The 23,697-nt window shown below is 41.6% G+C and overlaps 1 protein-coding gene across 1 annotated transcript in view; it reads right to left on the reverse strand.

Annotated features, from left to right (window-relative positions):
- The window catches only part of SESN3 (sestrin 3), a 40,505-nt gene extending 17,170 nt beyond the window's left edge, over positions 1-23,335 (reverse strand). The window contains exons 1-2 of the mRNA XM_021544965.2: positions 23,168-23,335; positions 62-127 (exon numbers count right to left, since the gene is read on the reverse strand). Of these exons, the coding sequence (XP_021400640.1) occupies positions 62-127; positions 23,168-23,260 (159 nt within the window). The 5' untranslated portion in view covers positions 23,261-23,335. The remainder of the gene's footprint in view (positions 1-61; positions 128-23,167) is intronic.
- Positions 23,336-23,697: the final 362 nt, after the last annotated feature.

Consider the following 23,697-nt stretch of genomic DNA (forward strand, 5'->3'; position numbering starts at 1 on the left):
ACCATCCTTCAGTGTCATTATTTTCAAAATTATCACCCAGCCCAGTTAACTGCAAACTTACTTCATTCTCTGGTATAAAGGCACTTGGTCCTCTTGTCAACGGTGAGGAGACTTGTACTCTCTTTTCCTGCAAAACAGTCACATAGTTCAGTCACTGTCAGGAATGACATATTCACCTCACAAGATGAGATCTTCAAGGTCTGGATTCTATTCTCTTCTCAAAGCCCCCTGGGTGTTCACTGAGGTTGTATGGCACCACACCACATTAGATCAGCTTTGCATCCCCTGTACTTTGCATGAAGGAATGACATTCATTTTGGCAAGGAACAGCACCAATTTTGAGCAGGGGTGAGGCAGAAATAAACCCCAAAAATCTAATCCCAGTTGGTGCACAGACCAGTTTGAAGATACACAGACAATAGTAACAAAACATGTGGCATGATGCTAAAATTAGCCATTTTACTGGACTGAATGGAAGTTTGAAAGTGGAGGGGGAAAAAAACCAGATTCAGGAAATTATAAGCAAGATGCTGGTTTTTTTCAGTATCAGATGCTGTGAAGAGTGTAAGAACTTTTTGTGCCAAAAATTGGCATGAAAAGCAAACCAGAAAGACCCAGTTACATGCATTTTCAAGAAATCTGATGAAAAGGCCACCTGGCTCACTGCCGAGCCAAGAGCACACTGCACACAGCACGAGCCTTGGTGTGCAAACCCCAGCTCCAAGGCAGGAGAATATATTTAGTACAGAACAAGCTGATAGCATAACAAGAGCCAGAGGACTTTGATTTATTAGGGATAAGAAACTGGACAAAGATAAACTGCTGCCAACCAGAGGAGTGAAGAGGACCTGTGGAGGCTGCCTGCTCCTCTGATTCATCAAGGGCAGGACCAACACTGTCCATGTGATTCCTGAACAGTGTTGGTCCAATTCTTCTGGAGGTTCCTTCCTCTCCACGGGTCTTTTATTTCAGTGACTAACTCCTCAAACTGCTAAAGTTTTCCTAATGTCTAATCTGAATTTCCCTTGCAATAATTTAAAGCAGTTGCTTCTTGTCTTTTCTTCTTTATGGTTATTTTTCCACCTATCTGGCTGGCTGCACACTTGTCTCAAGTCCCTAATTGCAACCACAGTGTTGGTGACTCTTAATATGTTATCCATAGACAGCAGTATTGGATTTGCATACTAAGTATTTTGTGCTCCTAACAAAAAAGTCTGAAGTTTTCCATAACAAATTACTCTTAAATACCTCTACCAGGGGGGCTTTAAGCTTAACTGCCATGTGTACACGAACAGCAGTACCAGTCCCATAATGAATATGCCACTGATTTCCACCCAGGAAAATTAAGCCACTGGAGCTGAGTAGCTATTGTCCTGATCCTTAAAAACATCCTGTCCTTTCTAAATTAGATTAAGGAATAACATGCAAAAATCAGCAATGATTATTCAGGAAAGATGTTCCAAAGCAAACTCTTGTGGGACAATTGAATTTGTGACTTTGGAACAATTAGCTGCTAAAAGATGCAGAAATAAGCTGGATCAACTGCATGAAGCCCAGCAGCCAGGAGACAACTTCCTACATCTGCTGCCTACTGTCACAGCTCCAAAAATCCTGTAAAATACTTCTCATGTACAAAAAGTACTCAATATAAGGTATGAAGAAATGGTGAGGAGAATCCTGGTATCTGCACATGCAACCCCTTCCTCACACAGTTACACAAGGCACAGGAAGACATCTTCTGCCCTCGAATACAGTCTTGACAGTAGCCAGCCATTTCCACCAACACTAAAAAAATAAATGCTTTCCAAGATTGGATCCAAGCTTGGATTTTACTTGGTTTATGAAAGTTATGTAGAAACTAAAGTTAAAAACCTTTACTTCACACTAAATAATCTGAAGGAAGCAGCTTGTGTGAGTGATACAACTTGGATACCTGTACACTGTCAGCTTTTGCTGGAGCATACCAGAGCTGAACCTTCTCCATCCTGCTCTCTGATCTGTACCTTCTTCTGGCTCTACAAAGCTGGTCCTGAAGGCCAGACCATGTCAAAAAAATCCCTTTGTTGCTTCTGGCAGGATCTGGGCTCCATTCCCCTGTTTTCCCATTCAGTGTGACTGCTATTACTCCTTTGTGTCTGCAGATAAGCTACTGCTGAGGAAAGGAGGAAAAGGTACTTGGGTGGGTGAATATAGGCAACTATCAATAGTTAATTCCTGTGAATGATGACAGAAAATCCAGGAGATAGTCAGACATGAAAAATGTTAAATCTACTACAAAAAGAACAAAATCCAACTCCTTTTGGGTGGTGGCAATTCTAAAAAAAACAAGTGTGGGAAAAAAAAAAAAAGGACAAACAATCAAAACAAGAACAAAACCCCAAAAGCCTGAACATGATCATTCAAGCTGACAAGTTTTATCACTAGACATTTACAGGGAGCTGGGTTTAGAAGTGGATATTCTTCCCTTCCATCAACAAGAAAGATTATTTTGCCTTCTTGCCAAAGCTTTTATTTTATTAAAACTGGTTAAAACAAACTTGTAAGGAGAAAAGGAGCAAACATCATCTGTTTGCACAAGTTCTTGGGATGCTATAAATAAAAACACGTGAAGTTTACACGCATTGAGAAAGATAATGTTAGCTTTGTTGAGCTGTTGATAAGAACCACTGCTTCTGGGCATGCTTTATCTAGAACAATGATTTAAGGTCTTCCCAAGAATTCAAACATAAAAAACAGTATATGGGAATTAGAAAACAACAATGTAGATTTATGGCCCTTTATTGTGAAAATTCTTGCACAGCTTTTTGTTTTCCAAGAAAGCCATTTTGTTTCCCTGTCCAAATACTCTTTGCAGATTACACTAGCTATAACTAAGTCAGCCAGGGTCCCAAATATCTTGAATTTGGATTCTTTTGCTAAAAGGCTGGAGCAAGAAACAGGTTGCTCAGCAACTAAAATGCTGCATGCACATCTACCAGTCATTTTCTGCTTCATGATCCTCCAGAAATGCATTGCTAGAGTAAGAACAATTTCCATTTACACTAAGACTAGTTCCTTTTTGAGGGCTGTTTCCTTAGAAGGAATGAGATGATGAAGGGCTTCAAAGCAGAAAAAGGTATGCCTGAGCATGTTCCTGAGAGAGGGGCTGCTGCAAGCCAGAGCCTCAGAGCAGGTTTAGCAGCAGTGTCACCATCACACTGTGCTGTCAGACAGCAGAACAAGACCCCTGCAGAGCACGGGAGAGCTGACGCAGGAATCCATGAAAAATCCTACATAAGCTCTACCTGTGACTTCTTCCTGTCCTTAAACTGCACTTGCAATGGTGTCAGGACCTTCATCAGGAGTCTGAATGGCAACAAAATAGGAGCATTTTCCCTTTACCCAGCTATAAACTGTAAGAAATACCTTCGTCCTTGGGCGAGCTCTGCACAAACCCACAGACACGAATCTGCAACTTGCCACCTCACAGGTTTATTTTCAGTGGTGGCAGTGACTGCACACCCTTCCCTCCAGAGCCAAGATGGGCACTGGGATGTGGCACCTGCATCTCAAATAACTGCCAGGTGGCAGAGCAAGGAATGCCAGAGCCACTGGGGTTGGTGATGTGGCCATGAAGGCCAAGGGAGTGCAAGCAAGAGCCCAGCTGGCACTGGGCTAGCACAGCAGCTTTCCTCCCAAAGCCCAGAGCAAAAGAAACAACCTTTCTTCCTCTTCACCACATGAATCACCATGTCCTCAGGCTTTAAAGAAATGGCTATTTTTAGCAAGCTGTAAAAGGAGGTTGTTTTGCTTGAGAATGAAAGTGCTAGCTGGTGGGGCTGATCAAACAGCTGCTTTAGGAAGCACTTCTGAATATCTACATGGGCAATAAGCAAGTGCTTGCACTGCTATGGGTGGAGGGAGGCTTCTTATGCACATGGCACATAAAACCTAATTAATCCTTCACATCAAGGTGGTCATGCTTCAGTGGAATGGGGGGAGGAATCACAGGGAAGAAACATTCAAGATGGAATTTTGTGAGCCATGACAGCACTGCCACTTGTGTCCCTGCAAGCTCTCAGAGCAGTGCAAGTGCCTGGGAAACACTCATGAACACTCCAGTCTCACAACACCTGCCACCACTGCCAAGACATCAGGAAAATAAACAACATCAGATCAAATATAAATCCTAAGGGCATCCCAAAATTAGCTTATCCTAAGGAACAAACTCTTTTTCCTAAACAAGCAGAAATGTTTTTTTTTTTTTTGGGGGGGGGAAGGTAATCAGTAACTTATTATTTATGAAACCTTTCCTTATATTACAATCTACAAGTCATTTTGCTACCATCTAGCATTTGGAAGAATCTTTGTTATTTAAATTCAGTGGTCTCTCTCTTTAAAATACTCATTATCATCTGCAGCAATAATCTGAGTCAAGTCTGTCACTGGGTGGGAATGGAGAACTGGGTTTAGAATTCCCTGTCTGGGGCTGAATCTTACCAAAGGAATAGTTTTTTCCTCACTCTCAGCTTATTCATACAGTTCTTCAAACTCAAAATACATCAGTTCAGTCTCACAGACTTAATGTAATGGAGCCCACATTTGGTTTTCAACTGACAGACACAAATGCCTTGAATTTTAGTTCACATTACAAGCAGCATTATTTGCTGCTGGTTAAAACCCTACTTATAAACTGGTTTCTCCTACTCCCACTGTTATTACTTAACATATTTTCGCTTTTGGTTCTTGGGTCCTGGAACAGGGTCTACCTTGACTGGCTATAACTACAATCAAATGCTCTGATTTGTAAAATTGTAACACAATTTTAGTCATATAGTCATACTGGACCATTTGCTTATTTCATCCTCACTGAAAACTGAAGAAAGCATTAAAAAAAGTTATCTGAATACTGGTTGTGTCTTAGCATTCTACTTTTATTCAAACTCTTCCCTAGGACACAGGAGGGATTTGTTTCTTTCTGCGCAGCCTAGTTGCCTTTTGATTTAGCCACCCAACCTTGGCAGAGGAAGAGCAGTCTAGAAATGTGGCAGAAGTTTAGGATGCATCCAATTCATTTTAGGTGGTAACTTTATTATTTGTTGTAAATTTGCAGAGGATTAATGTAATAGTTAAAACTACACATAGTCTTGCTGACTAAAATGAAAACCTCAATAGTCACAGTTTACCTCTCTCCTGGGAGACTCTGATTGACAAGAACGAAGAAGTATATTCAGCAGAGATGTGAAATTTTGACATTCATTGACAACAATTTATTGATGCATCATTCTTTAAAGAAAAAAATCTGTTTATGGTATCTAATGTAATAAAATTGGGAGCTTTATATCTTCAGAACATATCTACAATTCATCTCACATGAAGTTTCCATTGCAACTTCAAAAATTTAGATACACATTTGAAGGATAAACCTTGTTGTCTTGTTATTCAAAACAATTTCTGTAGAAAAAGAAAAGCCAAAAGACAAAAATGTGAAGAACAATGATTTGAATAATGCATAACACTTTATTTGCGGGCAGTGCAGAACTCCCCCTTACAGCTGACTTATTCCTATAACTAAACCCAGGATATAACTCCAGAAGCAATAGAAGAAATGTTCAGAACAAACAATGTCAAAATGTTGAGAGTTCACAAAGCAAAAGTCCTAGCCTACGGTCATTTGTTAGGGGCTTTTCAAGTGATTTTGCAACAGTTTCTTCCTCTTAACAGACTGTCCAACTCCAAAAATGCAAGCTAAGCCATAAAGATGAAAATTAGCAGAGGAAGTCAAACAGCAGGAAATCTTTTTTTAAATGGAACAGCATTTCAAAATACTTAAACCAGTAACTTTTAACATTAAGAATTTGGCATCTTTGTGCCTGACAGCTGATGAAGTGGTGCAAAGAGCTGGGAAAAGAGCCAATGTAGTACAATTGATGGAGAGCTTTTGCTCTGGTAACAGGTTACAGCCCTTTTGGATTTCACACAATAAAAGGAAGCCTATCCCAAGTTCCCGTCTCTCTACCAGCTATTAAGAACACAATCCACACTAATTAGAAACCAAAGGTCAGCAATTTCTACCCAACCCAAGATGGATGCTCAGGCAGAAGTCCCGCAATGGTTATCCGGTACACTTGGCCCACGGGAGAAAAACTCAGCCGTGAACATGAAGTTACTGGCAGAAAAGCCTACCACCTTTTCCATAAAGCAAACCTACATCTGCACCCTTACTACTACTGCTGTGTCTCTCTTCTTGTCCTGGAGATCATTCCTATGAGCCAAAACCAACCTCCAACTGCAATTGGGAGCAGACAGACAAGGACCAAAGCCAAACACCAGAGTAACAAGTATGCTGAAAAACACTTCTTTATTTAAGAAACCCGAACTGTATTTCACTTCTTTTTTTTTTTTTCTTTTTTTTTTTTTTGTCAGAATAGATCTAAATGTATCAAGTTAAAGACACACCCGTAGTTTAATATTGACTGAAGTTCAGAGTACATCTAGCTGTGTAAGTTTGAGGCTCCTGAATAGAAAATGGAAAGACCTTCACAAGAAAATTTGCTCAATTAATGGTGCCAAATCAAACCTAAACATTGATTATTAACACCTGAAAAGGATGAAAGACAAATAGCTACTTTTTCTACTTCCTTGTTGCTTGAGGATCACTTCCATTTAATATAAGCCAAACCTCAGTCTGACTTCTTACTCATGCCCCAGTTGTTCTCAGATACCAAGGATGAAACTCAACTGACCAAACACAGGCACCCAAATCAGAGCTAGCCAGCTGCTTGCAGGTTAAAACAAAAATGGAAGGTGATGTCTAACTCAGGGTGAGAACAACTGTGTCATGGAAAAGCCTGAATTTTCGCCATAGACTAACAGCACTTCATGGCTAACCAGGTATTGGTCTGAAGACCAGCAAAGCACATATCACCAGCAGACAGCAAATGGTCTTCTGGTCTACTTCAGCCTTCAAAAAAACACTCAAAAAACCAAAACCAAAATTATGGGGAGAATAGAAAAAAAGGAGAAACAACACTTCTCTCATCCATCCGTTCACACCCTTCACCTCCTTCCCTCCCTGCACACGCAGCAGTAACACTGGAGCTTGTGTGCTCATCAAAAACTGCCCTCAGGACAGAAGATCTTGTGAGTGAATGTCTAGATGACTCAATACACTACAAGCACAGCAGAAAAGCATTTTCTATGTTTCAACAGCACCAGATATTAAGAGCAAAAGTTAGAAAACTTCAGTGGTTTTAGCTGGGACTTGTTTCATCTGTACCTTGGCTCTCTTCCACTTTCAGGTTTAGTCCACATCTGACATACTGAGACATACCAGCATTATCTAGTTCCAAAAACATAGCCTTTAGCCATTAAGTTGGCAAAACTGCACTGACTTAATCTGTCTCCTCATCAGCCAGGACAGGAGCCCTGCATGTTAAGAAAGGCTCTCTGAAGCAGCACAGCATATCCTTTAATCCCCTGCCTCCATGCAGAGGGCTGCCTTGTCCTGCCTGAGCACAGCCCATCTAACCAAGCCTGGTTTCACTCTGCCAGAAGGGTCCCATGTGCTCAGGAGGCTGCAGGCTCAGCATGGGCAAGGGCAGCGACTGTGCTCACACGTGTGGCCTCCATCCTCTTACGGAGAGACCGGATCGAGCTCCCCATTGGATCCATGCAGCAGAACACTGCCAACAGGTACAACAAACATTTGCTAGAAAGTGCAGTAAGAACAGCAGCTGCTTTGACAGGCCTGAATTAATACCTAAATTAATGACTGAGAGCACAGCCTCTTTACAATACAGTAATTGAATGGTTAAATACTTCAATTCATAAACACACACACATTTGATCTATTTGACATACTGCCAGCTGGAGATTAAAAAACAGAAAGAAAGACCCCTGGGGTATGCAAATCCATCATGTATCTCTGGCAGAACTGTCTCCCAAGAATGCTCTACCGAATTTTTAATACAAGTATTGTCTAAAAAGACAAGCCTTGTAAGCAAGCAAAATGTAATGGTATTCATCCATACTGTAAATAATGGCATCCTCCTACTGTTAAGGAAGTGGCCCATGGTTTGGTGGTTTTCTGTTGTTTGGTTTTGGTATTTCCAAGTATTTCAAAGATGCTAAATGACTGAAACACTAAATTAATGTAGGGGCAGTACACTACACAACACTTAGAAAAAAATTTTAAAGAAAGTCTTGAAAGGACTCCACTGCAATTCATGCTAGAAAATCCTCAAATACTACAATGTTTCAGCAGAGACCATCACCACCAAGGATTTATAGAAAAAAAGATGCATTTAACAGCATGTTACTATAAAAACAGACTGGGTGAATTTTTAACTAGGGACCATCATCAAGGCTGCATTCTCTCGTCTCTCCTCTTTGTTACTGGTGTTGCATTCATTGTGACAAAGAACAGAGAGAGACATTTTAGGCACAGTGTGCCCTAAAACATTAGGATTTGGATTTTTACCAAAGTGAGACTCTCGAGATTATGCCTACACTGCAGCCACTAGCACAACTGCTGCTCTTCTACAAGACAGCTTTAAAGACTTGGCTTCACTGGTTTTGAAGAAGTCCTTGGTTAACAGTTCCTAAGTCAGGCAGGTACATGAAGCTCTGCTGCACAACAGGCTTGAGAAACCAGATAAATGTTGAGTCAGCCACTGCTGAGTTTCCAGTTGAAAGGATGAAGGTTGACAGCTCTGAGTGAACATAAAGAGATCTGCTAACAGCAAGTATGGAGTCCTATCTTTGCACTTTAATGGAAAAAATAATATCAATATCCTCCTCTGATTAGCATCTCAGTCCCCCACAGCTGCAGGGGAGGAAGCTGGGCTCTGACCTCTGCAACAGCTTACTAAAATTGTTTCCTTCCCAGACTCAGCTTACCTGCATGACAGACTAATAGAAGCAACAAGGTCTCCTGCACTGGTCTCCTGGCCACACAAAGTATTTTCCTGCCTGTGGTGTTATTCAAGCAATGTTTGTGACTAATGTCAGACACTTCATGTTTACAGGCTACCAAATACTGAAAAATCTTCACAAGCCGAGTGTGGTGGAAATCCACCACAGAATTTAACTCAAGAAGGCAAAGGTTCAGGACCTTTTCCATGTGAAAACCTGTTTGACCTGTAACTATGAGATTTTAGATCACACAATCCAGCTTCCCAGGCATTTCCACTACTTTTCACCCTGCAATGTCACTGTACAGCTTACTCTTCTTGCAGTTGTTCTTTTAAAATTCAGTAGGAGGTGCACTCTGCCTGCTCCTCTGATCAGCCATGGAACGAGGACATATAAGTGGGAAATCTGAATTTTATCAGAAGAGCAGCAAATCCACTGCAGACACATTTTGCTACCTGGAGCGTATTACAGGTGCTTCTTCATTGGATTTCAGGGAATAGGTACATGAGCAGAAGCCCCACACTCCAGAAATAAACTAAACACGTGTCCCTGCCAACACTCCTTTCTGATAAATCTGTGTCCTTGCAGTGTTTTCAGCTTGATAAAAATTTCTAGGACACCATCTCTTTGCTGAGTAGTAAATGCTGCTACAGACATACACTCCCAAGCACCTTTCACTAACCAAATTCTATTCAGAGACATAAGGAAGCCAAGCAAATGACACAAGCATGGGCTTTCAAACTGCTTTTCCCATACCTTTAATGTACCAAATGATCACAGCAGTTATTTTCAATCTCTGTGTATGAACTATCTTAAGTGACATGGAAGCAACCCGCCAAGATTTAGAAAAGAAAATCTTCTCACACAGATTAAAAGAGGGAAATGTGCTCTGCTCAGTACTGGAGCTCCTTCAGCTAGTTTTCTGCCAGCTTTTTCATACAGGATTGTGAAACACAGTAGCTTGAGTCTTGGAAACAGCAACTCTGAGAGGCTGATGTTGCTGTCACAAGCATGTCAGATAATTGAACTTGATTGCCTCCTTGCTTTGCTGTCACAGTCCATGCACAGTGTGCTTCTGCCACCTTCAATAAAAAATTATGAACCAACCAGCAGGCAACAAGTTCAAGCAGAGATACTTAGCCTTTTCTACAATGTGCAACTAAGCTGCAGAAATCCTTGCTCTGAGATGCTACAGACAAAAAGCCAGAGTGTGTTTAAAAGTGAAGCATTCAAGTGCATGGAAGAGAAATAGAAGAACAGTTACTAAATATGGAAAATTCACCTCCAGCTCAGGAAGACTTCAAATCACAACTAGTTGGATCCTGGGAGGTAGTGCTGTTGGAGTGCACAATAAACTGTTCCATTTTGTGTCTCCTTTCTTCAATATCTTCCCTTGGCCACTGTCAGAGACTGGAGTCTGAGTTGCAATCCGACCCACTGTATCTGCCCTAATGCTGTCATATATCTGCAATAGATTGGTTCAAAAATAATACTTATTCTTCACGTCCTATTAAAAAGGGAACTTATTTTCTAATAGAGATAGAAATTGCCATCCCCCAAGCAAGGAAGCATTTTAGCTAAACTGAACCATTTCAGAAATAAGCATTGTGCTAATCCAGGATAGATGATGCAAGCCATGTTAGGAGCTCCTTAGTGCCTGGGTCAGCACATTCCTACACTGCCTGTTCAACATAGGTGGTATAATTTACTTCAGAATCTGAAGTAAATTACACTTCAGTTCTTTACTAACATGGTTGCAGGAAGCCAGTGCTACTATTCCTATTTTCTGAATGCACCTCATCAGAACTTTCCTCAATTTAGATTTGAAAAAGGTGAAGAAAAAAAATGCCTATTGTCTTTATGTTTTAATGCCTTAAAACATGAAGACAATATACTTATGAGCCTCAGTACTCACCTAATGGGCAGAAGATGTTTGTTTAGATAGATGGTACTGGAAGAATATAAGCACATATTGGCTATGCTACCTCACCATAAAGAACTTTAAGCTGCTTGCGTTAACATTCAAGACAACATCAATACATGAGAACATGAGCTAGAAACATAAGGTTTCTAATTTATAGCTAACTTTGTAGCTGATGTTCCCTAAAATTTTCAGGTAATCAATTGAGAAGTTTTTAAAAGAAAATGAGAAGCCCCCTTGGCACAAGTTTTTTGGACAAATGCTTATGTACAACTGATGATCACTGACATCTCTGTGACAGTTCAAATAATGTAAAGCACACTGATGCTGTTCTCCTTGCTCTGCCTGGGAAGGGATAGCCCTCCTGGACATTCAAAAGTGGCAATATCCTCCTGCGTTAAGAGAAGCACATTTTTCACCATCTTTCTTTGGTTGATGACTCAAACAGAGAGAATGTGCCAGATGAAAATAAAATCTCCCTGACTAACATGCTTTACATCTAGCCTAAAGGTACGATTTCCAGGAGCAAGCGCCTTGCTGTCTAAGCCAGGACTTTAGGCCTCTTTTGATTAGTAGACTTGTAAACATTTTTCAGAAGGAGGTGGCATCCACACCATGCCTCTGAGTTTACTGAACCAAGTCTTCTTACACAGTCTCCCTGAAGGAAGTCCAGAAAAATCTTACAGGAGCTGAGGCCACAGATGGAAAACCATGGGTGAGCCCTTTTGATTTTTCACCTGATAGATAATCCTAAAATGGTCACCAGTAAGAACAAATTGTTTCTCCAAGGAGTCTTGTTTGCAGAAGCAGGAGACTGTTTTGCAACGAGCAGGGAACTGACATACTGTTTTACATTTGATTAATCTGGGAAAGTCTGGGTAAGAGACAGACAGGGGAAAGGCTTCATCTCAGTAGCACATTCGCAAGCCACCAACCATAAGAATTCTTGCAGTCAGTTTCTTCCCTTTTTTTTTTTTTAAGAACATTTTGCATAGTAAGCTACATCTCACCAAAGTGAGTCATTAGTGAGATACAATCTCCAAAACACACTGATTTAATGTAGCTGAGGTGGTGGCAGCAAAGACCTAAGATACAAATGTATTTTCATAACAGAGCTTAAAAGATATGCTGATTTTCAAAAATGAAGACTACTAATTGTTAGAGAAGATTTATTGCATGTAAATACGGGACTTGTCCAGAGACAGATCAGATACTCCTGCTCTCTCCAGCCACCCAGGCCAGCAGATTTACAGAACTTCAGATTTACCTCCAGTCTCTGCTGGCAGGTGCTACCATTTTCTCAGAGTACTGCCTATACTTTTACTAAAAGGGCCTTTGCTACAGTATGGTGACTTAATGACTCAACAAAAAACAAAACAAAACAAAAAAGAACACAAACAAACAAACAAAAAAACCCACCAGCAAGTAATAAAGAAATAATAAACTCACTTATTTTATACTCTGCTTGAATAATGACTTCTGTAGCTATGGAAGAGTGATTAACATGCACTGCATAATAAGGTTCTTCACTGCCCTCCAGTCGACTTGCCCCTTTTCTTAATGAAGTCACCAAACCCAAACTGAGACCTTTACAGCAGAGTAAGCCCAGCTCCTAAGAGACACATTCACAGCCTTTATTTGCACCAGCCTTACCTCAGACAGAGGTGAGATTATGCCATTTTTTGTCCAACTTTTCTGGGAAACAAGAACTGACGCCATAAACCTACCTTCTCAAACAAGAAAAATTAATAATTTTGGATGGCTGGATGCTGCCTCTATGTATTCATGAGGCACAGCTTAACTCAAAGGAGTGTCCCATACAAAACAGCAACAGCACTGGATAGTCAAACTGCTTTTGCTTGTATGGCAAGTTTCTCTTGGATAAATAGGTCAAGTAACTACACCTTTATCTAATACCTTTTGCATTAGTGGCCTAAAGAGCAGGGGCATGGAGGGAGACCGTCCTTCCACCTCCACTCTCCTCCTGCTTTTCTAAGCCATGTGTGAAAGATATTCCCAGCATACCCTCCATGGCTGCAGCCTGCTTTCCTTCCACTTGGACTCTTCCCTGGTGGAAGAGGCACCAAGCTCCATCTCTGCTGAAGAACTACAATGCTGGCCGCAGGCTTCTTCAACCTTTAATTACGTGAAGTTGACCTTTTCAACCAACACACCTTTCCTCCTAACTACTTGTGAAGTACCAGCACAGAAGTGAGACAACTTTTAAATAGCTGGAATAAAAGTCACTTGTATCAGGGCAGATTCTACTTGAATGACCCCCAATGTTACCACCAGTCTTTCCCCAGTAACACAAAACTTAAAATAAGAACATAATTGAACAATTTGTTTGTGTTTTCTGGAGGAAAAAGACAAAAATATTCTATGAATCATTAATATGGCATAAACTAGTCAGGAGTTTTTCTGGTTCAGCCTTTCCACTGCCTTTGTTTAAATGTGGCAACTGCAAAATATAAAAATATTAAATATGGTGGAGAAACAGAACTGAAAAAAAAAAACCCACAAACACCAAAACACAAGAACACAAAAGGCCACGTCTGATTCTACTGAGATGCATTAGAGACTGTCTTCTGGATTTCACAAGGAGAAGGTAACCAGTCAAAATGAACTGTTGACTAATAAACAGCAAGCACCTCAAATGTTCCTAAAGTATTTTGATATGTCTCCTACCACTGGGAACTGGAAGTTTCCACCACAGGATACTAAAAGAGCCTGAATTTAGAGTTTTCTAGCCATAGTGGTCTAGAGTGAAATTGACTACAACTGAATTAAAGAGGACTTAAAAAACATAGGTGCTCAGTCAACTGCCACTGCATGTAACGGGTGCTGCAATCAGCTTTTGGAGGGAACTGAACGAGCCAGCTCATAATGGGGAGAGAAATGTGGTGCTTCAACTTTAAATTCTTATTTAGAGTATGTTGTTATCACGTTATTGGGAACCTGGACAAGTTGGGAACTTCAGTATGTTTCTACCTCATATACACATCAAGCTGTGCACAACCACCTGAAGTCCAGCTTACAGAGTTAGTAGTATGGGCGCTTCTCTATAAACAGTTGCCTTAATTTTCTAATTGCAGTCAGGCAATCATTGCTTACTGGAATAATCACATCCTGATGCTGATTTCCAGGGAGGCACAAGGTTTGCTCTGCCCGCTGAATAGCCAGTGGATATTTGCATGCAGGCAGCACCTTGACTTTAAGACACAAAACATATTGTAGTAAAGCAATATTTCAAGTGTTCTTCCACACTGGATGAGATCCAGTTGGTGTCAGGTAGAATATTTAGACAGCATGCAGGTGCTCCATTTCATTAGAGGTCTAATCAAATTTCTAAATGCTAGAACAAATTACTATTTCCACACCTCTAATCAGCAATGAGGGTGCGTTACTGAGAGGAATGTCAATCAACTCAGAGGGGAATATTTTTTATTTTTTTAGTTAATAGGCATAATTACTTTAAAACAGATTTAGAACCATATGGCCAAAACCCCTCCAGATACATTTAGACAATAATGTAACTATATTCCCTTTACCACATGCTACAGCAGGAGATATTAAACATATTTACAAGCATGTGCTATTAAATTAGGTTCAACACTATTAAGACACTGTCTTATTAAACAGTTTTTAAGTGCAGAATTCATACAGAGGAGAGAACATATGCTAGCTTTCAATTGTTTTGTTAGTATCAGCCAGAGCAAATCCAATGCAATAATAAACTGCCCAGAGACAAATAAATGATGATTTTGAATAAGCAGCTGTGTACTGCTCTAGAATGGTTTACACCAAGACAGCTTGTATTCCTTCACTGTCATGAACACAACTTTGTTTTTACTGAGGTTATGTGCAATTGCACAGAAGCAAGAATTTTTCATTTGAAAATGTTAAGTGAGGAGTTAATCTTGCAACCATTCCTACTTTCTAAGGAACAATTTTAATCCATCCTATAAAGTGTCAAATTACTTTGAAGGAATTTACATTTCTCTCCAGTTCAATGACAAAACTAATTCGAAATTTAATATCCTTTAAAACAGATACACAATTACGCATTTTGATTCCAAACTGCAGCAATTGAGACATATTGACCGTATTTATGACTTTACTGGTCATAGATGAAAACCTGATTTTCAAGTTACTTCTTACTTTTCTTCCAAATGTCTTTTGCACTTGCAGAGGTAACAGAGATCTATGACTCCAAAGAAGTCTCATGAATGTGATTCCTCCTGGCTTTCCTACATGCTAACCTAGCATTAGTGTATGTTGGAAGACTTCAACCTCAAGTCAAAGGGTGGTCCACACACTGACCACACCATATTCCCTTGTGATAAAGACTTATTACTTCTGTTCCAGCCTACTCTCAGCACATGGAGCCAGGAATACTTCATATTCCAATACATTATTATTATTATTCTTATTATTTTTTATCCCATTGATCCCCTGAGGAAGGGGACTACAGGTAGCTTCACACTATTACCAAGTTCAAAAGGTTGGAGGCTAAGCTCAGAATCCATTAGAAATCCATTGCTAGTCTAACAAAACAAGGTGCTTACCTTAGGCGCAACATGAGAGTCATTAACAACAAAAGGTGTTTAATCAGGAGGTTGATCTGTTTATTTATCTTACCCTAATTCAGGTAACCAGGGACATTCAGGAAAGAATATACCTTGCTAGATTAAGAACACTGAATTCTGTCTCCTTCCCTAAGCACCATCACTTACATCCAGTTCAGCTTCTCTGTAACTTAAATCCATGACTACCACAAAGATTATGCCCATAAGAAAATAGCCCATGCTTCAAAACACCTTCCTCTCAATTTAATAAAGATGGGAGAATAAAGATATCTGAATAAATAAGTGGTTGATATGGTCTGTAACAGGAACAAAATAGTTTTTTAGCTTCATAAACACATAATATTATCTACCATCTCTACCAGTATTTTGGCCCAAGTGATAGTTATCTAATGTCTGATATGCAAGAAGCATCCTATAATAAAAATCTGAAACTAGTAATTAAGAGAGACATTTAAAATTAATACCCCTTGATCATGCCTCCCCTATTATCAGTAGCACTGGTCTGCCGAGGGTGGCACACCAAGAACTGCATAGAATTTCTTGAACTATCTGTAATGTATTTCATGGACTGACTAATAGGCAAAGAATCAGAAAAAAAATTGTTTGTGGAGAGTATCCCTACCTCCCTGTAAGGGCATTTCACAATTTGACTCATCTGCATTACGCTCCCTATAGCTTCTACTCAAAGCACAAAGACTACCAGGCTGGGCTGCAGAGATAACAATGGGGAGCACCTCTGCACACAAACAGGAACACCTGTGAAGAACAGAGAAATTAAACAGCATAAATTATTTCCATACAGGTTTTTCCAAAGATGATGAGGTGCAATTTCTCATTAACTGAGGTCTCCCTCCTGAGAATTCAGATTTCTTTTCTACTGAAAATGCCCCATTTCCCCCTAGTCCATCCTGACCCACTTAGACAAAAGCCAATACTCAGCCTGGACACACAAACTGTGCTTAAGATCCCCCATTATTCTCCCACCCTGTAAATGGAAATCTGATAATAAAATCTCCAGACCCCAGCTATGCACAGCCAGGGGAGAATTACACCACTATCTTCCCTCTCTCAAACCTCCCTAGCCAGAAAAAATGGTTCAAATAAAGAACTAAATGAGTATTAGCAGCTCCCTCACCAATGTGGGAGAGAGGAAAAACCAAGGATGCTTAATGAACTATATTGTTTTTTTCAGATTTCAAAACACTGCCATTTAAAGAGATGTGAGATTTAAAGCCCTAATTAAGTAATATGCATAAATTTAAAGCAAATGTTCACAGAGTCCACATCTCCAAACCACAGCCTGTGATTTGGCTAATGCAATGCTCCACTCCCAGAAGTAAGTCTTAGCAGAAGACAACCTCCACACTTGGCGAACCCACTCGCAACACTAAACCTCAAAGTTTCTTTTGAAGAAAATCCTCCTGCCCACTTGCTTTCCTTTCTCACCTCCATTCTCTCCCTGTAATTCAGGAAAGTCTGTGTTTTTGCTTTTTTTTTTTTTTTTTAATAGAATGACTATTCTAAATGAGCATGCTTGCTACGAGGCCATCTCTTACAACTTTTCATTGCAAAACAGCGTCGTTCATCAGAGGTTCATTTCACTCATGCCACTCTCATTACAGGTCTAATGAAAATGTAATAGTTCTGCCATCTAATTTTCAGCCAGTAAAACTAGGAAAACACAAGGAAATTTCTTTACAGGAGTTTTTAGGCAGAAGTAGGAGAACAGGCAGCCTTAGGACCAGCATACATGTGTGAAGAGCAATACCACCCTTTGATTTCAGGACACAGAGATTCTACACAGAGGGTGGGAGAACAATCAGTTAAATGGATAATAATCTGAAAAGACAAATTATTGAAACACTCATGAGGATGGGAAGGAGAAAAACCACTCAGCTCTGGATTTTCACTGCATTTATTTCACAGGAAAAAAACTTTGTTCTTAGTTGTTTGTTGGGAGTTTTTTTTATCAAATCTTTCAAGATAAAGTAAGAAAAAATTATGAAAGTGAAGGGCCTACTGCTGTCAGCTTTAAATGCCCTGAAAAGTTTGGTTTGTTGTTCTTGGTTTATCTTTACATTTTTGGATCGTAAAAATCCCATCTTGTCCCCCCAGCTACACATGCAGGATTAGCTGGAATAGTGACCTGAGCTGGTTTCACCCTGTTTCACCAGTGCTTCAGGGGACTGGAAGACACAAACACTGAAGGCAGACACAATGTTTTTACGCAACAGAATGTTGCTAAAATTAGTACCAATGCAAACAGAGTTGATTTTTCATGACAGACTTTGTAAATAATTTTGAGAACTCCTTTAGGAAGAAACACATTGGAGATTTAAACCATCTAAGCAGCTCCTCACACCCCCTACAATGTGAAGAGAGATTATTAGTAAGAGGCATCAAACTACAGAAAACATAATTTGATTTTACAAATTAAGATTCTCTGTGACAGCCAAGGTTTGTTGATGAGATTTCCAATGCCAACTAGACTATGCAACACAACAACAACAACAACAACAACAAAAAAAAAAAAAAAAAGTAAAAAAAAAAAAGTGCTGCATTGTGGAAAACCCAGGGTGTTTTCCAAGCAAAGGCATAGCAACTTTGATTTGCTTGTGCTCAAAATAGATTGAACCAGGTTGACTTCCCTCAAAATAGCTGAGATATCCTTGAAAGGCCTCTTGATTTTTACAGTGCAAGTAACAGCATTTCCATGCATCTTCATGACTCATGGTGACACATATTTTAGTTTACACAGCCTTATGAGACCTGACATTTAACTATTTTTGGTTCACTTTTGGGCTACTTTCTTACTCAACTACACAGAAAAATAAGAATAATGTGAATGAAAGAGTGTCTTTTTTTTTTTTTTTTTTGGATATGACCTCAACTCCCTGAGCCTAGGCTAGTGCTATTGTAAGCATGGCATCATTTAATGACATTCACACATTATTCTATCTTAAAAGCAGGTGCTTTTTTTGGCAGCATCAGACCTAGAACAAACTCTTCCAGATCCTTGTACCTGTGGACACTTCAATTTTCCAGCCTAAATTATTTATGACCATATTACATCCATCTACTCCAGAGCTAATTTCTCCTCACTTGCTCTTACCATGAGATGTATTTATAGACACTGATCATATCCCCTCTCAGCCTTTGTTTCTGCTGAATTAAAAAAAACCAAACTTTTCTAGTTTCCTTCTGCAAAATCAGTACACCCTTTCTCCCAGCACCCAGCTAGCTCCCCACTGTGCCTGTTTAATTAGGGTCTATCCTTCCCAGCTTCCCTCCTCTTGAACACTACAGCCCTGCAGGGTGACAGTAAGGTGCAGGTCCTCCTGCATCCACATCCTTCTCCCTGCTCCTTCCAAGGAACTGCTTTTATTAAAAGTGATCAGCAGCAAACAGCCAAGCCTGTAACTCTCACATTTCATACCACTGGATTTCACACCTCTTCAGCTATGTCTGTGCTCAAGATCTCCCAGCTCTCCATGAAATGGCCCTCTCTCTCTGGATTAACAACATTTATCACTTGTATTGTCCTCTCAGCACAGTGACTTCTCCTTTCAGTGCAGCTCACCATAATTTCCAATCTCATCAGTTCCCAATCACTGTAATTAACAGTAACAGAAAAATACACAAACTACGTCAGATCAAAAGCTCCCTCCAGGGAGGATACATGTAACAGCAAGGAAAGCATACAGAAACTATATTGAGAGATGTTGCTATTTCATATTTACATGTGTTGTTTAATTTCTTTGTTATGAATTTGCACAAATAGTTTTCAAACACAGTTAAACTTTTTGATATATAGAACATTTGATGTTAGTAAATACAAACATTTAATTTGCATTGACTTGCAGTGTCAAGTTTAACCTTTGATGTTACTTCAGATGTTTAATGACTAAAGTGCAGTTTTAGTCCATTCAAAGCTTTTGGAAGAGGTCACTCTAGCATGTCTTATCAATGGAAGACCACTACATTAGCCTAGTATGGCCTGCTTCTGGTATTATCATGTCATACATGTGTTTTTCTTATTTGCTTTAGTAACTTTGTACAGTACTAAGAGTTGTACTAAAGAAGGAAACAGGCATGGGAGGATGAGGAGAAAATTATGTCCATCATTTTTATGGGTATTTCCCCTTTCACAGGATCACCCAAATCAGGTAAGCTTATAAATATGAGAAAAAGTCCTGGATTTAATATGCCTTTATGCTGCACTCCGGCACAGACACTGGCACAAGTCAGGAGGGTCAGCTAAGTAGGGTCCACTTCCACTTTGCCAACACTGAAGGTTGCTTTTAAACCACACTTCCCCATCACCCACCTGGCCACTGCCCTCCTATCTCCCTCACTGAAATCTAACACAAACCAAATCCTGAACCCTGTTTATAATTTTCTGTCCTACCAACTTGTATGTACATGTAAAAGAACCTTTTACTTCACACGCTTTGCAATTTGCAACCAAGCTTGAACAGCTGGCAAATCCTCCCTCTTCCTACATTTCCTGACATATCAGGATTTTTCCATCCCCTGAAGACTTTTGCTTATTCCTAAAAGCCTTCTTGAAGCAGTTATTTATCCGGAGAAATACTGACTTCTGCCTATATAATATTCTCTTCTTTCTTGCTTGGGATATTGATTTTGTTTAGGCAGGAGAACCATGGGCTTCCATCAGGGTCCAGGAAAACACTCTGGAGCTCCCCTGCCAGGGACTCCCCTACATGCTGCATTTTCAAAGGTGAGAGCTGGAACTGTCCTGGTTACTGAAGTGGCAGCAACTCTCAGCCACCTCTAGGAAAGGCTTGGCAACAGCACTCCTATGTCCCATTAAGTACTTTTCCCTACTGGTATGCCACAGTTTTGTTACGAAGGCTGACCATCCATCCCATGAACCAGAGCTACTCGACTTGTTTTGGTCATGCTTCCATTTTCTTTTAAAGTGATTAAAACCATTAGCCTTGGTTGTCTGTTCAACAAGCTCACTCACCAAACCCAAGACAGCATCACCTGTTATTGGTTGTCCTTTTTTTCTCCTAAACCAAATAATTATGCAGTTGTTGCATGACTGTCTAAGCCCTTCTGATTAGCAACAATTCTTCTGCAAGTAGATCTGATTATCTAAAGAGTGCCATAACAATAGACCCAACTGGAAATTGTATCCTTTAAATATGAGAAACATTCTTCATAGGCAAATTCAACCCATGAATCCTTAGCAAGATTCTCAGTGCTGCCCTCATAGAACTTTCCATAATAAAATATAACTTTGATTAATCTGAAATTGGATGAAGCATAAAGTGTTGCATCTTGCTTTTCCTGTTTCCCAGCTGAAAGAGAAACTTACCTTCATCCATGAGAATCCACAACCTGCTAGACTATTTAAAATTTCATTATATGCCACTGAGTTGAAAGCTTGCTTTGCCCCTTATGATTTTGACAACAGCTCTACCTAAACTGTGAGCACTCAAATTACTTCAAATAAAGACTTAGAGCTTAAAACAGAGGAGGGCAGAAGAGATTCAACATGTTCCAAGGCCAATCATTTTTTTCCAGTACATTATCACATGAACATTAAGAAAAAAACCCAATACCATCAAAAGAACACATGAGGCAGCACTTATCTGAAGATTATTACTCCTCAAGATTCAAGTCAAATTTACATCTTGCTTCTATCAAGCATTTTGTTTTGGTTTTGTCCTCATGTCTTCTATTTGCATGCTTGCCAATGAGGTGCAGAAGGTTAAAATTTACACTGATTTTTATTACACCAACTTTTAAATAATGACAGATGTAGTCAGAAGCTTTGCACTTCTGTTTTTATTGTACAGCCTACAACAGAGATGGAACTATGTCCCAGTACCACCACTGAAAGCACAGAACACCTATACTTCAAGTGGGTTTCGTGGGCCGTCACTCAGTTTCTTTATTCTTCCCCAATTTTGTATGGTTGAAATGACCACAGGCAAAGCGGAGCGGCACTAAATTGCCTTCCTCAACAGACCCAACTGGGTTCCTATGTTTCACCATCATCCCTAAACTACTTTAAAATAAAATAAAAACACAACAATAAATCAAATCCAGCAAGTTTCCTGTTACCAGAAAAGTACCATCTAACCCTGTCCCACCTCCTACCTCCCACTGATAATAAAGAGGTATACAAAAAAAGTCCTACCCAGCAGGATGGGAATGCAGCTTCAAAAAAAATCAGTAACTTAAATTTAATTTTAGATCTACAAGTGCTGCCAAGCACCACTTTATTTGTCAACAAAACATTTTGATTATTTGGCAGAACAAAGCAAGCTCCCTCCCTGCTTGTTCTACAGACATATTTGGCACTGGTTAATTTGTACGTCTTCAGACATATGTCAAGTCTAAAGCTGTTTCAGGCTTTAACCCTGCTGAACTTCTCTGTTTTAAGTACTTGTTTTTCTTAAAGTGGGAACAGCAGCAAGCTAAAGCCAAGAAGGGATTTGGTCCTGCAATGAAATGGTTAAAAATCAGACTCTGCTGATGTGTGCTTCTCTGATCCATTACATTTCTCGCAAGCTGAGCTAAGAGCTGAGCACCAAGTATCAACTGTAATATGATCCAAGAGTTTATGGAAAAAATAACTGCACATACCAAGCATGCACATTTAATAAGATTTTGTTGCCATTAAAATATTCAAGAAACAGGATTTTTAAGATCTACTTCTCTGTCTGACCGATTTTTAACGTTTCTCCTCCCCCTCCCCTAAATACACACCTCCTTTCCAAAAACCAAACCCTGAAAAAAAAAAAAAGAAAGGAAGAAAGAAAAAAGCAGTCCTACTGCAGGGAAGAGAGGCTTGAAAAACAACTTTGATTGGCACTTGGCCTGACCCACAGAGGAAGAAAAACAATTTTTGGACAAAGGGCGCAAATATTTGAGCTCATTGACTTAGAGGCTTTCTTAGCATTTGCAAGAACCAACCTGGAGCAAAATGTGTTGGGAGAGATTGAATTAAAATAAAACCAAAACCGGCATCGCGTTCATTTCGGGCGCTCGGAGACTCGGCGCATTTGAACAGCTCAGCAATTTTAATTCATTTGCACTGGACAAACAAAAAGCACCTCCACTAATGCTCCCCGCGAGGCAGATGCCGGAGCGGGGGGTGCAGCCGCCGCACCCCTCCGGGGGCACGGGGGATGCTCGGGGAAGCGCCGGGCACTGCGGGATGCGGCTCGGCGGACTGGGGGGCGGGGGACCAGCAAGTCTTTGCTGCTTTTCTTACATTTTTAACGCTCGGATCCCCCCCCCGCCCCGCACGAAGATTCGACGGAGATCGCGGGGATGAATTTCGCCGGTGGAATAGGCTGGATAATGAACTTTACGAGCGCGGCTGGGCCCCAGGTCAAGTCCCCCCAATGCCGAGCGCTCCCCAAACCCTCGGGATGCAGGGGGGCAGCCAGGGACAAGCCTGGGCAAGTGACAGCGTCCCAAGGGGCACGGGGGGAGATGGGGTCGAGGGACTTGGCACCCCTCGGCTACCCCTGGGTTCCACTCGCCGTTTCCCTCTGCTACCCCCGCCCCAGTCCCCAGCACTCGCCTCCTGGAAAGCCCCCACCCCACTGCCTCTCGCCATCCCTCCGCACCACCGCTGCCCTAGTGCCCACTTCCCCTCACGCCACTGCCGGGGTGTCCCGCCCCGCCAAGACTCTGTCCCACTGCCCCTCGCTCCTCCAATTCCCCCACAAACCTCTCCCGCAGTTCCCGCCGCCTCTGCGCGGGCGCCCCCCGATACCTGTCTGGGCACCTTCCGGCAATTGCCGCACACCCGGTACTGCCCGGCGGCGGCGGCGGCGCTGCCCACGGGTCCGGAGCCGAGGCGGTTCATGGTGGCGGGGACGGCGGCGACGGCCGGGCGGGACGGGGAGGCCCAGGACGCTGCGCGCCGCTCAGCTGCCCGCGCCGCCGGCCGCCCCCATCCCCGGCCGCGGCCCCAGCGCCGCTCCGCGCCGCCGCCCCCCGCGCACACCCCCGCGGGCCCCGCCAATCCGCGCCGCCTGCCCCGCCCACCGCCGCCGCCGCCGGCCAATCGCGGCGGGCCGCCCGCCGCCGGCCAATGGGCAGCGCCCGCTCCGGCTCCATCTCCGGGCAGCCTGCGAGAGGGGGCGGGGCTAGGGGCGCGGCCGGCGCGGCGGAGGGGCGTGGCCGCTGGCGTCGCTGGGCAGCCTTGGGCAGAGAGGGGCGGGGCCAGCGCCTCGGCGCGTGCTTCCCGCTGGCCAATAGGGTGGGCGCTATGCAAAGCAGGCGCAGAGGCCGCGCCCCCAG

This window comes from Lonchura striata, chromosome 2 (genome assembly GCF_046129695.1).
Source record: "Lonchura striata isolate bLonStr1 chromosome 2, bLonStr1.mat, whole genome shotgun sequence".
NCBI lineage: Eukaryota > Metazoa > Chordata > Aves > Passeriformes > Estrildidae > Lonchura > Lonchura striata.